Genomic DNA, 18009 nt, shown 5'->3' with positions numbered 1-18009 from the left:
CAAATCTAAGAAAAATTAAACTAGTAAAATTGTGTGCATCTATGTACTTACTGAAACTTAATGTGGCTGCTTGATGAGAGAGGGGCAAAAATGTCTTTTTAGGTTACTCTTAACAGCAAAGGTAACAGAAGTGTCAAGAAAGGGACGAAAGAAAAATTTGGGTGTCAAACAGGGATGACAAAATTTTCGAGCACCGTAAAGGAACCAAGTTTTTTTCGAGTGCTGTACAGGAATTCTCTCTAAATTGTACCGTTTTCTGCTGCTTCCTACTATAATGAATGGGCAGAGCACCTGCCTCTTATTGCTCAAAAAAAAAACAGAGAGATTCATAAGATGCAAATAGCGGCATGACACCCATGGCAGCGTCGGCGCATCGCCGTCGCCGAGCGCGCCGGCGGACATCCAGATATCATCCAGGCGCAACAGAATCGGCTCCGGTGCCAGCGGGAGCACGGGCCAGCCGCGCAAGGGCGGCCCCTCGCGATGTGAAGCTTCCAGTTGCGGCGGCGGTCCGCGTGCGGCGACACCGGCCCGGTGTACATGTCCGAGCTTATCGGCGACGGACCCGGTGGAACGGCGCCTGCGACGATGTAATCTATCTTCTCCTTCACTGTGCCCGAGCAACGGACCGCCTCCCTCACGTCCGCTGCGCCCAGCGGCAGCCTGCCTCCCTCGCCTCCGCGACATGCCGGCGGCGGCCCGCCCGTCCTCTTTTCCGGGGCGGCGCGGCGTGGGTCTTCGCGGGTCCACGCGAGACGCCGAGTCAACGGCGCTCGCGATTGGAGCGCTGCCTGCGTCCCCTGGTGAAAACGAGCTAGAAGTACTACGAGCCGGTGGAATGCGACGAGGAGCGGGGCCAAGTCAGCAACGGCGACGAGCAGACGTCACCGCCGTCCACGCGCGGGCGCCGCAACGCCGACCTGTAGGCCCGTGGCCCGTCAGTCTCAGGCCGCCGCGGCATCCCTGGAGGAGCGAGGGCCGTCGGCGGCGCGAGAGGGGAGCGGGAGCCAGCGGATGCACGCGGGAACTCGTCGGGGGATCACACTAGCGGAGGTCATCGGCGGCAGTGCCACCTTGTCGCCGACGGCCAGGTCGCCGGCCAAAATGTTTGCAGGTAGGCCCCTAAATATTTTCACATAGCCCCCTGATTTGGATCGCGACTATTAGTCGCGATCCGATTATTTACAAATTGGACCCTGGTTTGGGGCTCTATCTCCTCGTCGGCTCATGCTCCGGCGTACGGCTCATCGCTCCGGCTCTTACGCCGACGTCCTCGCCGCCTTCCGTTCCATCCGCCACCGTCCGTCGCAGACCGGAGCGTGAAGATCCATCCCCACTCGAGCCCTAGGCGGCACGAGCCAGCTCTCCCACAGCAAGACTGCAAGAGGAACCGCTCCATTCGCCGTTGCCAGTCGCAACATCTATGCCGAGGAAGAGTCACGTGCTTGAGCGCTCACGTCGCCGGGCATGGCTGCAGGGCGATCCTGAAGTGGCTTTGAAGAATCTTGCTAAAAAGCTTTGTGCTCTGTCTGTATCACCATTCTGGCTACTGCTTTCCACTTAACTGAACTATACAGTGTACTTTTGGGCTACACCGCTACACTTCAACTGGATGGCATAGTCGTCCTGTATATAAGTACAGTATAAACGAAGCCTGGATGGGATTGAGTGTGCCATGCAACTGGTAAATTCTGATTAAGCTTGGAGCGTGTACCTCTGTATTGATGCTAGCCTGTATCTTGGTTTGATGGGCTTTAATTATTAGTTATGCAATTCTTTATGCTTCTTTCAGGGCCATGCTGTGCAAGTGCTAACTGAATCTGTAGATATTGTTTGACCACCAAGATGCATAAGAGATTTTCCTTGCTTCAATTTTCAAGAATAATGGATCTCATTGGAAATTAGCACTTTGTAAATGCTACATTGGTGAGTTCTTGTGTCATTATATTTTCTCTTTATGCTGCAGGAATGGTGTCAGCTTTCATAAACAAGAGTGTGACATGCAAAATATACATTGACAACCTTAGAAAGTTGCCCGTCCTATGCTTGCTGACACCTATGTAATTCTCCTAATAGATTACCATGCTTGGTAAGGGCAAATGCTTGCCAAGGGAAAGGGGGTGATTCATGTTAGCTTTATAGCAAAGTTGTCCTTTGTCCTTCCAATGCTCAGCATCTTATTGAAGAATGTTAAAGGGTGAAAAAATTGCAGAAGATATAAAACTCACTGTACTTCTTACAATCCTGAGTTCCTGACATTTTTAACTGCCCCTTTTACATTTTGTGTTATATATATGCTTCTATTTTGTATTCTTTTTACAATCCTGACATTTTTAACTGCCCCTTTTACATTTTGTGTTATATATATGCTTCTATTTTGTATTTCTTTGGAGTACCTTGACCGTTGGTGCATTTTTTGAGCTACTTGTGTTTGAGGGAAAAGGCAGGAGCACTTCTTGAGCTGCTTAACAAGTGTGTTACACCTAGATGAAAACAAGCAAGTTGCTCCTTCTGAACTATGCCCTATTGTTTAGAGGTTTGTGCTCAGTTGCTCGCTATTGTGGCTAAGGTTTTGAGGATCCAACAAGTGGAGGAAACCACTCGCTAAGTTTTTGAGGCAGGCACATTTCATTGTCTGGGACCAACAGTTATCTTGTCACTGATGAGGTGATGAGTGGCCTGAAGAATGTCTATGCTATTGGAGCTGGTAACACGTGGTCTGAAGAATGCCTAGGCTATTGGAGCTGGTAATACTATTTTCTCACTTTCTTTACACTAAATTTTGCTTGCCCAGCTGTGAACATTAACCTGATTGGCATTCTACCCATTTTGTTAGTTTTCTTATGATGTTGAATAAAGCATAACAAACATGGCACTGGTTTATGCTCAGATTTTACTTCATATGTTTACTTGTACGTGTGAGGTACACTGAAACTAGAAGATTCCTTGGAATTTCAAGAACGGAAAAAATATGATGGAAAACCCCTGGAATAGAGATTTTGCTTTTTCACAAATGACAGTGGACACAGAGAGAACAGTACCTGATACTATGGTGTACTACTATAGGTGATAGTGTCAAGAGAGAGAGGGTATGATTCAGGTATTCTCATAACAGTGTTCTTATATTTTTTTTCCCTGAGAATCTGTTCAAAAGTGAAGTTTGCAGAAGTTAGAAAAGTTTCCTGATCCATTTTATATCTTGTGCTTCACTATTGTGTTTTGCATATGCCATGCATGCATTGGGCATACTTGTTTTAATTAACATTCCGGAAACAAGCAAGTTGCAAGTTGCTCCGGCTGAACTATGCCCAATCCTTGAAGAGGCTTTACAGATTACAGAATATACTGATAAAAAAAGGTTTGTGTTCTGCACCGCCATTGCTCTCTGCATAACTCGATAATTTACAATGTGCTTGAGGAGTGCAGTCAAGTGAAAAAGCTCACCCCTTTCTCACTCGTGCGTTCCAACCTATTCACGTATACTGTTCTGATAAGTACTTAACCTGTCGAAATCTGCAGGCAGCTCCCAGCAAGAGACATTGTCAAGCCTTGAGAGATGAAAAGATGAATGGTCCTCGTGAAAGGATTGAAATGGCACGAAACCATGCATTCTACGGTCTGCCTCTCCTCTCCTCGGAAAACCATAATTTTGTTAGTCCATATATGAGTCGAATATAAACGAAGTAGACTGGATGAGATTGAATTCGCGTTGATCGAGCTTGGAGCGGGAATCCGAGCACCGAGCTACACGGCTTTGTTAGTTGTGGAATTCTTTGTGCTTCTTCATTGCCATGTTGTACAAGAGATTACTGAATCAATAAATATTACAAGCACCCAGTTGAGAGTACTCAGTACTGTTGGAACTAGGAAGAAACTTCTCTTGCTGGGAATTAGCATTTTTGTGTCAGATCGAGTGTATGATTTGCAGTGTTTTTGCGCTCTGCTTGGAGTGTATGTGCGGACGATTTTCTGCAACGTGTAACCGTCAATTGGCAGTGCATGAACCCTGCAGCCTATGCGCTCTGCATCTCTAGAGCTGATGACGAAACGCCATCCAGCGCCAACGCCATCAACGTGAGCTGTAGGATGTTGCCCTCGAGCTCGAACAGCATGATGCTGCAGCAGCATGAGGCGGCGGCCATGGCGATCAGAACCATAGCGCAGCGAGGGGAAACACAGGCGCCGATGACTCACGCGGAGCGGAGATGACTGGCGACCAGCGATAGTTGTAGATTTCAGTTTTTTTTTTTTTTTTTTTTTTGGCGTTGCCTCTCGTTCTCAAAGTCCTCGCTGCTGCCACCATCACCAATCAATTGCATCTTGGTCGACATCGCCATTGTGGAGCTCCCTCGCTCCGCCCTCCTTTTTTCTATCTCCGGTGGATTCTGTCGTCGGCTCGTCGCTGATCACCCACATTCGTCTGATGAGTTAAGTTGCCTACCACTGTCCAATCCAGTATAGGCGCAGCAATTGAAACGAAGAGCAAATCATTTGCTTCAAGTGCAATTGAAACGAATAGCAAATCATTTTATGCGCATAAGCTGGGCACACCCAAAAACCACACGCATGCACAGTAGAAAATGGAAGAAACTTAAATTGAAAGTAAATGTTCTGAATGTAATGCGAGATTCAAGCAGATGCATAGCAGTTAAGGATTCCATCAGCTTAACAATCTGAGGGGGATGGCATTGAGGCATCTAACACTTCGAAAAACTTCTCTGGTACATTAGCAAGGTAGCTACCGACTAAGCATCCACGAATAACTTCAATTACATCAAGCCAAGTAACAAACAGTCGAGACATCAGCTGAAATCAGCTCTAAGGGATACAACGCAGTAATGTAATCTATGCTTGAGTGGCTCAAACGCAGACTGGCGAGTTAGCATAAGAAAGGAATCAAAACACAAGCTTGCTCTGAACTTGTTGAATGCCGCATCACATCTTGAAGAACTGCAACAGCTCAAACTGGATGCAATTCTTGAAGCATCGAGGACCAGACGGTTCTATTGCCGCTACCTATTTCTTTCAAACTACACCGTGGACTTAGATGATTTTGTTCCTGATGTCTTCTAGCTTCTTCAGGATTTCACCAGGAGTTCTGTCGAGCTCATCAGCAATCTTCCTCTGCATATCAGCTGGTAGGGATGGATACTGCTCGCAGAGATCACCATCTATCACATCCTGTAACAGAACAGAATTCATCAGTAACAGCGTGTTTCAAACTGTCTTTGCAGTTCAGCTGTAATGACATCCAAAGAAATTTCGTGCGATAATGTGAACATATGCTATCTGATACGAAACATCTTGTGATCAATGTCTTGACAGTGAATTAATATTGTTTAAAGAAAGGTTAGAAAAAAATTACCTTCACTGGAAAATAAGCAGATCTGTAAGCCATATGATCTCTTCCACATAATGGTGGATGCTCCTGACGGAGATGCATCTCCAAGTGAGAGAAGAAGTCAACATCTTCCCTGGAGGTGAATGCAAGCAGTGCTCCCACGCTGCCCATCACAGTTCCGTAAATAAGACATTCACCTCCACCAGGAATTAAAGAGGCCTTCTGCAAACTTGTGACAACATCACCGACATGAAACTGCACGATTTCCTCCACTTTGTTAGGGGCACCATTTAACTTCCCTTGCTCCCATTTAATCTTGCCTCCAGTTGGGTCTTCTTCAATCTCATCTGAGATATCCTGAGGAAGACGAGCAAAATAGATATTCCCAAACTTATCAGCTCCAGCCATAGTGTCAAAATCTATGTGTTGAGCTGCTGTAACCCATCTGGGAACACTGTCATCAGCAAAGATATACAACTGGTTTTCATCCCGTCTGTACTTGCAGTAGTGAAACGACTGCAAGGAAACATAAAAGAAATATATCAGAAATATAAGCAAGGAAGCCTCCCCAATCTGGTGGACAAACATGCAAAGCTAACACTGAACAGTGGCCACAAGGAACTGTGTGAATCAAAATAGATGTAGCACTTAAACAGTATATACGAAAACTAATTAACTCAACTGTTTGTGGAGCAATGCAGGTACACAGAAGGGGGGAGCATCTAGTCAACTGCGAGGTTGTCAGTCTCAAAAGGAATTTGAGGGATTATCCCTAACCTTAGAGATCTAAGTTTATCCCTACTAGCTTCTTGGCTTAGAAGATATGCGGCTGATAGGAATAAACAGTGGAGACAGATTTTGGATTACAAATACAGGACCATCAAACCAAACACCTTTTACACCCCTAGTAACAATGCTTCCAATTTTGTGGGCAGCTAGAGCTGACAAATGGGGTACAGGTGGAAAGTAGGGAATGGAAAAAATGTTGGATTTTGGGAAGACAACTCATCGGGCACCTCTAGCTTTGCTATCCAGTTCTGGGAGCTGAATAGAATCGTCAATTAGCAGACACATACCATTGTGATCTTTGGGATGGCGTAGATTTGAAATGCACTTTTAGAAGAACTGTAGATAGGCTTATGAATGTGGTTAGAAATCAAATATCTAGCATCTACTTTGTCTCTGTCTGAGGAGGATACTATGGTCTGCAATTTTTCTCATCAAATGGAATTTATTCTTCTCAAGCTTTGTACAGTGCGATCAATTTCAGGTGTAGTTCACATTCATACTCCTGCAGTTTGGGGCTTGTCCATTCCCCCAGAGTGCACTTTTTTCTGTGGTTGCTATAATAGAATCTTGACTAGAGATAATGAGGTAAATGGAAAATTTTTGAGGATTACACCTGCATGCTTTGTAATGAAGTTGAAACTGCACACACTTGCTGTTTGAGTCTGATGTGTGTGAAAGAGAAATTGGCTCCAACTTTGGGTCTATTGGCTGCTGTTAGCTTAGCAGTAAGAAGTTTTTAGTTGTCAATATGGGTAGTTCTGCAGCTAATTGGGGCTTGCGGAAACTAAGGAACGAGTTATGTTTCCAGGATGGCAGGTGGAGAGATATGAGTGTCCTCCTGAGAAAAATTGCTGGCCTCCTGAGATTATGGAGGGTGCCATGTCCTGTAAACAGGCAACAGCATCTGGAGCAGTGTTTGATGAAGCTAGAATGGCAACTCAACCTGGAAGAAATACTGGGTGAGAGCTGGGGTGGACCCGAGATGAACGAGGAGCTGATGTCATTCATAGAGATGAACAGATCTAACTAATGCCTGGATAAAGTTCCTAACAGGGTCCTGAAAATCATGGAGAACCAGGGGTAGACTTATCTCAAGCTGCACTTAGGCGATCTCTCAGCTGGAATGAATGTGTAAAAAAAAAAGTTCTGGCTTCGATGTTATGCCTACGTCGCTTTCAATGCAATACCAGCTCCTGTCTGGTGGTGGCCAGTTTGGCCTTTTTGACAAACTGCTGTATCACCAGCATCCTATACTGCAAACTGGATTTTGTCTCAAGATGGGGCCATTGCCCTAGAACTCTAAAAAAATATAAGAAAACTCAAGGGGAAAAATATCATGAAAAAAACCTAGAAGGTACATGTATATTCACAATTCTACATGATTCAAGCATGGCAGATAATTCGTTTCAAACTCACATTAGTAAATTAAAAAAAAAACATATCCTGCTAAGCCTAATCAAATATGAAAATGTCATGTACTTCAAATCACTGTGAACATCACAACCAGACCGAGATTGACAATATATCATGCTATACATAATTTAATATTTAAATTTTGTCTTCTTGGCTCCTTAGATACTTAAAGTGCATCCACATGACAAAAATCACAAGCAGGGGAATGCAACAGAACTGAACAAAGATTGAGAGCATACCTCTTGCATATCGCCAACGTAGATCCTATCACGGTAGGTATGAATAGACACAATTGTCTTCGGAAAAAGCTTGTTTTCACATTTCCTAAGCAATTTTCTCTTCCCCAGATCATATAGTCTGAGCACTGAACCAACACCTGCAAGTAACCGTCCCTGGAATTGGCACAATGCAAGAGGTACTTCCTCCACTTGTGTCTTGTGTAGAAGTTCAAGTGACCTCCCGTCACTGACAAACTTATATATGTGGATGAACCCAGCAGCAAGGGTCCTCTTTGGCCAGAACTGCAATCCCTTGGCAGTGCCAACAGCCAAAAGAGTGCCGTGCTCTTTATCATGGAAATTTACAGTGCAAATACTCACAGCCGCCTCATTGTCCTGCAATTCCAGTAGACAGGTAGTGTCCCTACTCCTTGGATCAAGGATCCTAATGCAGGAAACCCACCTCTCCGATTCTGCCTTTGGATAACCATACTGTTCATCAGGAAATGTGTTGCCCTCCTCAGCACCATCTTCTTGACCATCACCATTCTCCATTGGATCCCCATTGTTCGCATTTCCATTCTCCGCTGCACCAGAAGCCTCAAGGCACTCTTTCTTAGCAGCTTCTCGCTCTTCTGCGCTGAAAGCACCCTTATCGCTCTCAATGACAGCGATATATTTTTTCTTTGGTAGAATCACAAACTTCCTTGGGGTGTAGCGCAGAGGGATGGCCGTCTCATTGAAAGTCTCTCCCAGGCGTTCAATGGTGAAAATACGTAGGGCATCTCCGGCAACAGCAACAACACCTTCTGAGCACTGATCAGAAGAAAAGGATGCAGCAGATTCTAGAGTATCACAGGACAGAGGTGTCAAGAGGAAGTGACCTTGATGTATATAGCCCAGCCAGGGACGGCTGGACAGGCACAGCATTGCTTGCCTGTGGCTAACCATACAGGGAAACAGCTTTGGAGGTCTCAGGCCAAGGAATCGAGACCGTGTGTCTGATAGCTGACCCGTAACCATATCAACATTGGTCCGGAAAAGAACACCGTTCTGCAAGCCAGCATTGAGGAAAAGGTTGGCTGGATAGTCTCCACCATCCTCACCACCAACTGATGCCTGGACCTCTAGGAATAGGAGTGACTCTGGTGCTGATGATACACTCTGCACACTTAGAGGCTGCAGGCAGTCATCAGGGTCCAGCGAGAGGATACGGATGGTGTTATCATAGGATCCTACAGCAAGAAATCTGGACCTTTGCCTACCCTCAGGAACGGGCGCAATGGCCAGGCATGCAACATCGCCAGACATGTCCTGCTTCTCCACCTCCATGAGCTGACCAGTCATGTCCATCTCAAAATATATGAGCTCTCCACCACTGAGAGCGATTACCACCTGGAGCCGGTTTGATCCAACCTTTGTAATAGTTTTCTTTCCAGGCGTCCTCCACTCATTGACACGGCCATCCTCCCTGATGTGCCTGATACCACTTGGATGGACCTGCATGAGAGAGTCCTCACCAAGGAGCGTGACTGCAAGGGAGTGTGTGGTATCCAGGAACTGGCTGTCACTGACTTCTTCAATGGTCTCACCAATAGAGAGCACAAGCGTAACATTAGCAAAGGACACGACAATGTAGGCATCAAACATGTCATTGATATTCTTCTTGACAGTCCACACAGCAATAGGCTCTGCGGGCAGCATCGATCGTGCCATCTCACTAATGGCAAGGCCGGGCCTCAGGATGCGCAGCGTGGAGCGTGGACCACGGCCACAGGCTGTGAACAACTGGGGTGTTTCCTCGTCAAATAAATTCGCGACACGCATATCCATGACTGGCATGAGGCTCTCGATCTCATCTATGCGCATGAGGTTCTTTAGTGGCCTTGGCTGAAAGAAAACCGGCTGGAACCCCTCCTCTGTCTCCATAAGTGTTGCTGAAGAGGACTCGACATCCGCATCCCGGCCAATATCACGGAACTGGTAAAGTGCATGGTTGCCAAACTCAGAAGCAGCAAAGAGGAAACCTGATCGTAGCACACAGGTAGCTGATGTCACAGGTATGGTGTCAAAGTACTTGATCCTGAGCTCAGTAACAGTTTCCCCACTATGTTCAAGGTCGACCTTGAAGATGTCACCATACTCGGTCTGTAGTAAGAAGAAGAACAAATTCTTTTGTCTGTGTGTAGCAGCAGCAACAATGAGGACACCACGCTCAGCAGGTAGGTCAGCACGGCGTGGAATAACAGCTCGAACCTCTGGATGCCCCTGGTTCCGGTACAGCACGAAGTTGTCACAGCACACAAGAACCCCACTCGGACCATCACCGCCACCAGGGACAGTCACTAGAAGATTGGCACCATTGTCAATGGGCTCCGAGGCCTTGCGGGAGACATGGTTGAGGCCCAGGTCGAGCTCGTAGAAGGTGAGGAGCTTCTGTGCCTGGTTAGCAGCCTGCCCCGTGGGGTCGCGGTCAGACTCAGCATACTCAAGCTCGATGGCGGCGAAGATGGGGTTGTCGAATCCACAGTCGAGGGCGGTGAGGGAGAAGGTGAGAGTGTTGGACTTGTGCGCCTCGAGCGGGGACGAGATGGTGAGGCGCGCGGCGGCGTCGCGGTTGAGGACGTAGACGAGCTTCTGCTTCTCGAGCGCGGCGATGCAGAGCGCGCGGCCCTTGGGGTCGACCGCGAGTAGCTGGCCGGGGACGATACGGCGGCAGCCGGACTTGCCGAAGGTCTCCTGGTGGACCTTGTCGAAGCGGTTGCGGTCGGGGGAGTACTCGAGGATGACGAGGCGGCCCGAGTCGGAGCCGACGACGAGGTAGTCCTTGGTGGCGCCGGTGAGGCGGAACTGCGCGAGCGAGCGGATGGCGCCGAAGACGTCGACGGAGAGGAGCGTGCGGAGGCGGCCGGTCTCCGGGTCCGGGCGGAGGAGGTCGAGCGTGCTGCCCCGGGCGACGGCGATCTCCTGCGTGGAGGCGGACCCGGAGGCCGCCGACTTCTTCGTGTCGCGCCCGCTGAAGCTGCCGATGACGGCGCACACCGCGCCCGTCGCGCGCTGCAGCGTCAGGCTGTAGAGGTACATGGCGCCGCCAAGGAACCCCTCCTCCTCCTCCGGTGGGACGACGGCGGAGGCGGATCGGGGGGGAAGGGATGGGAGATCTAGGGTCTAGGGTTTAGAGGAGAGCGTGGCGGTGGGCGGGCGGCGCTCGACTGCTGGGGCCTTGGGGGAGGGAGGGGCTCAGCGGCTTACCCAACCCAACCGTTGCGGCTTGGTGCCACCGCGTCGCGATTCGCCACGGCCTTGTGGTGACCTGGTGGGCTGTTGGTGGCTGCCTCTCTGCTTCGTATTTTCAGAAGGCGCCTCCGCTCCGCATCTCCAACAACGAGAGGACACAGCACAAGCAGCCACTCCCTCTAGAATGTAGGAGTAGAATCTATGGCGGCCGTAGGCATCGCCAGCGGCGCACTGGCGGCCCTCCTCCTCCGCAGCACGGCAGGCGGGTTCCAAGACAGCAATTCCGCACCTCCAATTGCAATGCCAATGCAGCTTTTGCCGGTGCTTTTGCCGGTGCTAAGATCGACAACGACCTCCGGGTCCTCATGATCGGGCGCTGTGCCGGGGAAGTTGGGTAACCTCCTCCGCGTCATGCCTGCCAAGATCGTCGACAAGAACAGCTTACTGCCACAGAATTATCAGCGCACATAAGAACATGGATTTTTTTTTTTGCATCCTTCAATGACAGATTATTTGGTCTAACAAGGTTTCATACAAAGTCATCCATGCTTGCAGTCTAAAAGGCACAAAACCTAAAACCGAAGAAGAAACAGTTTCTGCCAAATCAGCTAGTTCATTGACCACAATTATAGATATTTTTCTGCCCAAAATAGTATGTACAAATTATGCATCATTGCTCAACCTGCACAGAAAGAATGAACAACCAAACAAGTTAGGAACACTACAGGAACTGCTATTACTGCCACATACCACCATCACTATCTTAAGTTAATGTAAATTTGGGAACCTCAAGGTAAACGCATACGATGGTTTTTCTTTAACCAGCAAGTTAAGACTTAAGAGCAAGCAATACTAGTATTGATACCGGCAATTTCATTAACCGGCAGTATTGTTCATATGTTGGATTTATGAACAACAAGAAGCACTCTAAAGTCTATGTGCTGAATTATGTTTCTTCTGTTCAGAATTACAGCCAAGCAACAAGTACCAGTACAAAATTGAAAATCCCATGTACCAGGAGTTTCTGCAGCCCTCTATACCGAGCTGACTGCCTAATAATTCAGCAGTAAACTCAATTTCCTTACAATTTCTTCTTTAGAAAGGGCTCAAAGCATACAGTTTTCAGTGGACAAAATGTACAGGAATGAATTAAAAGTGTACAGCAAACTCACCGTCCTTTTTTTAGAGTATACCTTGCTATGTCCCCTGCTCTGTATATCGATTCCTTAATGCAATACCTTCAACATTACTGAAACACAGATGCTACGGGAATAAAGAGACCAAGCCCCACTAAGCTAAGAAGAACTCTGCTTAGTGTTTGCAGATAGCCAGATCAAAATTTGCCACAACTTTATGTTTAAATCTTAACATTTCTGCCACAAACCCCACCAATCAAATCCAAGCAAACACCAGGAAAATAGAAAATTAAAGTACAAGAATATCACTACTCGTAAATATTTGCCTCTTGATACGAAGTTGCCTCATGCAGTGCCATCGCAGGCTGATTAATCACTTCCAAAAATCTTAATTAACACCCTCAGATATCGTATCTAGATGCCTCTTCCCTACAGTATTTCTGATAATAACAAGAAAACCATTAGCTGAGCATTGTGGACTTGTGGTACTGCACCAATGCAAGTGGTGGAGGGAAGGGTGATGTTCTCCAGAAGGATTCCGGGAAGTTTATTTGTCTCGGAAGGAATGAAAGGGGATTGGCTATAATTTTTTATATCTCTGCACATGAAAGGCAGAAGATGCCTTTATGCATGCAATGTATAAATAACATAAGAACAAAGAAAACACTAGAAAAGAAAGATAGATCAGCAACATCGGATAAAACTATAAAAGTAGGTGGCTGCCGGCCGGCGGCAAGCCGGCAACGGCGGCAGCGGTGGGAGCAGAACTGGGCTGAAATATCGAGTACATGGGCCGAAAGTAAGTAACTAACGACTTGTTCTAGTGGGCATTGTTTGTTTAGGCCAGCCTGATAAGGAACGACGGCCCGTTGGAACGTTGCAGTCGCACACGCACGGTGTGGTTCAGATTAGCGCTAGATTGACATTGTGGTGACTGGCCACTACTAGCAGACACGTCAGCTCAACCACTACACCACTCGTTCCCTTCCTCTCGAAGCGTCCGTTCCCCAGGAACAGTTGAGAATAGAGGTGACTCCGAGGCGATTTTAGTTCGTAGTTAGATTAGGGTTGGATTTCTGGCCGATGAAGATCTCATCGGTAAGCTTTTGTCCCTTCCATAACTTCTCTACTATTGCCTTTGTTCATAGTGAGCGAGTCTTGATGGTGTCTGAGGTGCAAGTGGTGCTCGATGGTGATATCTTTTGCGGGGGTTTCAACATCAACGGGTACGTCATCGGTTTTATCTTCTGCGTCGGTGTTCGGTTCCACTGTGATTTTCTTGGTATCGTCGGTGCCCACGATGCCAACGACAGTGCTGGACTTGTAAACTAGAATACGGCAATGGAAATGTGGAGAAGTTTTGGACGTGCTTTGACCCTTCAGGCTAGTTCTGGTTATACCAGAATTTTGTCCCTTCGAAGTGGTTCAGACGATCTTGTTGTCGTCTATGACTGCTTTGTAAGGTTTGCTCTTCACCTACTCATGTGTCCGAGCTGGTGTCCTTCAGTTACCCCTGTGAGATTGTTGCTTATCGACTGGGTGTTGCCAGTGAGGTAAGAGGCAACCGGTGACCGAGCCCGGTGATTGCAAGGACTGCTCGACGCGTTAACGGAAGAATGGCATGCTTCTAGTGTGCTACTGATGGGCTTCGAAGATCTTTTCGTCGATTGGGTTCCGGCCATAAGTTTCATCTTGGGTTCTTCTTCATTGCGGGAGATGGAGAAGGCTCGGCTAGCGGCAATGGTGGTCGGCAGCAGTGAGGATCGATGCTCCTGTTCTAAACTTCTATGCGATCTTTCTTTTCATCATCAGAGGCACCAAGGGTTGGATGTAAAAGTAATGTGATAATGATTGTAGTGAAAAATGCAAATATCCCATAAAAGTTGTTCCTATTTTACTAGTGTTGGTGGAGGATGGTCTTAAAGTGGACTCTGTCACAACAGCCATAAAGTATTACTGTGAAGGGATAAGGATCCACAAATGAAGCTAAATGTCTATCCTAACTTTTCACCGTAGGCCGAAGTTGAAACCAACTAAGAACGATAAATGTAAAATAGTAAAAAATAATAATTGCAAATAACTTTTTCATTAACTTCGGATCAGCCGTCCTGTCAGTTACAGTGGCTCCACTATTTATAGGGAGATCAACCGTCACAAAATACAATTACAATTTACCGTTACCCAACGGCTAGATTCCAAAAATATTTCAGGGTACAATAGGAAATACGGCCTTCGTACAGACTCCTCCAGTTGGCTCCTTGTACGGCCCTTTTGCTCCACGTGGCGGACATCATGGTCTTTCAACGCATGTTTGGCTTCGGAGGTCGAGGTGCTCTTCGTCGGGCTGCTCTGCTCTTCCCTCCGAGGACAAGCCGTGGCGAGGACAAGTTAGACACCGACCCTCCCCGGAGCTTGTGGGCCAGCCTGCCATTGTTTTGTTCTGAAGGAGCCCTCGTACGCCTAAGAGCTTTTGGTCACCGCCTTCTTCTTCCCTGCATTCAAAGTTCGCCACAAAGCAAACAAGCTATCATGGTTAGTGTCGAAAAGACTTCTCCCTCCGAAGGGGATTTCGAAGGTGGTTTCCCCGACAACCAAATCAATAGAAACTTTGCCAAACTCATAGATCATTAAGACGTTCAGTAACCATAAAGTCATAAAGAAAGGGGCTTCTCTACGCGGAAAAAAAGAAAGAAGCCCCATATAGATGTTCTTCTTATTCCCAAGTTAGATTTAAAATCTATGACATCCTTTCTCTTCTAACCCTATTATTTCCTTTTTTTTTCTTGAAACACAATGCAAACACAAACTCTTACGTACACACTCACCCCTATTAACACACGCACATAATTCTACTTCTAACAGCACCTCTGAGAAACTGAGACAGGATGGGCACGTCACCTACCATTGAGAGCATAGCATCGTTTATTCATGCAATAAATTCAATGAATACAAATATCCGTACCGAGTCGAGAACTCGAACCCTACCGCTCCTTCTACAACTTTCCGCACCTTTTTTCGCACCCCTAACCCGACTCCTCAGTGCCACCACTGTTACCGATAACCGTAGCCTCCTATCAAATAGATGGCAATATGGCATCATCCTTTTGGCGAAGTTGAGGCTCGGAAGAGGCTATCGTAGAGTTCAAATCAGATGAGCTCTTGCCCGTGCTACCTTGCCTTCCTTCAAATCTAATGGCTTCCGCCGCCGATCATCACCACACAAAGCCACATGATAGCATAGCTTCTTCACCACCATAGCTTTTCCAGCCCTTCACCATCAATCGAGTGGTGCACCGACTATATGCTAATGTGGCAATGCCCTAGGCTAACTGATGATTTTAATTTTCCACATATGGTTTTCTTCATTTTAATTTTTTTCGTGGTTGTACGATGTCCTATGTGTCCCACGAACCTATTCTTCCATGACGTCTGTCCCTGTCATATGTGGTATAAAAATACTTAATAAGGACATTTGATTCTTTTGTATCTAAAGGAAATCTGTTGCCCAACTTTGTGTAAGAAGCTTAGGTTGGAAGATATGAACTGTCCTGAAACAAATTCCAGTACGATAGTTGAGCGCGAAAGAAAAGCTATAGAAGTATTATTCCACCACGTATATTTTTGCTCTTTTGATGTCTGCCCAAGAAACCGAAAATTGCATCTCTCTAGCGCCTAACTGCACCCCCGATCGATTTTTTTTTCCTGTTGAGAATGCCAAAACTTAAAAGAGGTGTACTGGAGCAGTTCTCTCGTTAGGATAACTCCCACCAATTATACTTTATTTCATGCGATGCTACGTAAAGCTCCTTCTGTAAATTTTTAGGTGGTGTTTGGTTGGTTCAAATGTAACATAATTTGATCATTGAAGGTAACAGGTTCCATTGCATATGTTTGGTTGCGGTGGTTTGTAATCAATTGACACTGTAATTGAATCTCTTGCCTAAATAATATCTATACAAGTTTGTTACCCTTCCTCCTCCACCGTAATCAGATACAACACTCACACCATAATCTGATTACGTTACTAAAGTGCAACCAAATAAAGAGGATCGCTAAATACACTGTAATCTGATTCCATTGCCTTAGCACGAACCGCACGCTGCGTAGTTTCGCGCTGCAGCATACCACTGTCGACCTTGTTGCTAAAAACGCACGGCACCATCCACTAAAAAAGGGCACAAAATCACTGTAGTACACGAGACCAAAGACATTCAGCGCGTATATCACCAGTGTTGCACGGGCAAAACAGTGATGATGAGCCGAGCGCGACGGGTGAACGACAGACAGATCGGGCAGCGCGCGCGGTTGCTGTCAATGGGCGCGCTGATGAGGCACGAAACAAAACAAAAAAGGCGATTAGCCGTGAGCTCGCGCAAGAGCGATTATTTGATCCAATCACCAATCAGTCTCGTGCGCGGCCGCGACGCGAACAGGGGGGGATCATGTACTGCGTCACCGTATCGCGCATGGGCCATGGCGTAATGCCTGTCTGTGTGTTGCTGATTCGTGCTCAGTGCTGAGGCAATTTGCTTCGCTTGCCTGACTGCTTCTGCGTGGCAGCACGTGCACGTATACTTAATCGAGGGGTAGGCCCGGGTGCCATAGATTAAGCATATGCTATATGCGTCTTGTGATGCCAGTGCTTACGTGGATGGATAAGGCAGCGCCGGGGGATGATTGAGATCAAGGAAGCAGTAGTGGTCCTCTTTTCTTCTCACCCCACACTGGAGCTTGGCCCGCGGTTTTCTCTGTTCCTGGCTTCCTGCTGCAAAACTTCCTCCGTGGGCTGCTCCGAGAAGCGTCGTCGGTGTCGCACTGTTTCGCGCCCCCATGCATTCAGAGCTCCGCGCAATAAAGCTTTGCAGTCCGAAGCTTTGTTGCGAGACCCAACGCAACAGGCGTGGCGCTCGCAAGACAGCAATGCAAGAGGCAAGCCGGGCAACGGACACGGAGCACCGACCCGTCCACATGATCCGTGAGCGTGATTGGTAGCGGGGAGGGGCTCTCCTGGGACCATCCGGCACCATTTCGTACACCTGATCTAGTTTGGTTCCCCACCCACACCATATGTCTGCACCACCTCATTCACTTCTCCTCCTATACCGTATCTCTTCATTTGTGTAAATCTTCCTTCCATCGCGAGCTAGGATAGCTTGGTACACGGATGGTGCACAACCTAAAACTTAGATATTTACATGCATCCAAATAAAAATCTCATCTCATACATAACCAATCATAACTACCGCATCGATCATCCTGAATCCGAGTCACACACCACAACCAATCACGCCCGTAGCGATCGATCCACACCGCGCCCGTACGCCCCCGTACTCGGAGAGGGAGATGGATTGTACACGCGGACATGCGGTGATGGCCTGATGTGGCAGTGTACGGAAGACGACGGGCGAGGCACCCGATTTGGCCCCGGCCGGCGGCCGTCCTCCACGGGCCACGGCTCCACCCGGTCCCAAGCCCAGATCTGGGTGCACCCACCTCCCGCGACAGGCCGCGGAAAGCGACCCGGGAGACCACGCGCGCCGTGCAATCGCGTCGCCAAAACCCGGCAAAAATCTTCTCCTCCCATCCCACACTGCCACGCGGCCATGACCCACGGCCCCCGGGAAACGGCCGGACGGCGCCATTGGATGGAGTCATCTCATCGGACTTCCCGTTTGGTTTGCTGCTGCTGCTGCCCGCTGCGGTGTGGTGTCCCGTACAGCATCCAAAGGGCAACAGCGGATACGATCTGTGCAGCCGGATGCGAGTTGGTGAGGAACAGCTAGTGGTGGATGTGCAGGGCCGGAATTAGATTCATGTGGATTGCGCATAAACTTTGTTGTCAGGAAAAGGAGAGCTTCGTTCTGGTCTAATAACA

At 47.7% G+C, this 18009-nt stretch overlaps 1 protein-coding gene and 1 long non-coding RNA gene across 2 annotated transcripts; one reads left to right on the top strand and one right to left on the bottom strand.

Moving 5' to 3' along the window:
- Positions 1-272: 272 nt before the first annotated feature.
- LOC117840828 (uncharacterized) lies at positions 273-3847 on the top strand. Its single transcript, XR_004637084.2, has 4 exons — positions 273-1684; positions 1793-3100; positions 3278-3358; positions 3520-3847. It is a non-coding gene; the product is annotated as an uncharacterized lncRNA (long non-coding RNA).
- An 818-nt stretch (positions 3848-4665) lies between these two features.
- On the bottom strand, positions 4666-11039 carry LOC117840827 (spliceosome-associated protein 130 A). Its single transcript, XM_034721365.2, has 3 exons — positions 7783-11039; positions 5366-5857; positions 4666-5181 (listed from the first exon to the last, which is right to left on the bottom strand). The coding sequence occupies exons 1-3, from the start codon at positions 10843-10845 to the stop codon at positions 5044-5046; spliced, it is 3693 nt and encodes a 1230-aa protein (XP_034577256.1). The 5' UTR covers positions 10846-11039; the 3' UTR covers positions 4666-5043.
- Positions 11040-18009: the final 6970 nt, after the last annotated feature.

Source organism: Setaria viridis, chromosome 9 (genome assembly GCF_005286985.2).
Source record: "Setaria viridis chromosome 9, Setaria_viridis_v4.0, whole genome shotgun sequence".
Taxonomy (NCBI): domain Eukaryota; kingdom Viridiplantae; phylum Streptophyta; class Magnoliopsida; order Poales; family Poaceae; genus Setaria; species Setaria viridis.
Note: the sequence above shows the minus strand (reverse complement) of the source record. Positions and strands in the feature narration are given on the sequence as shown.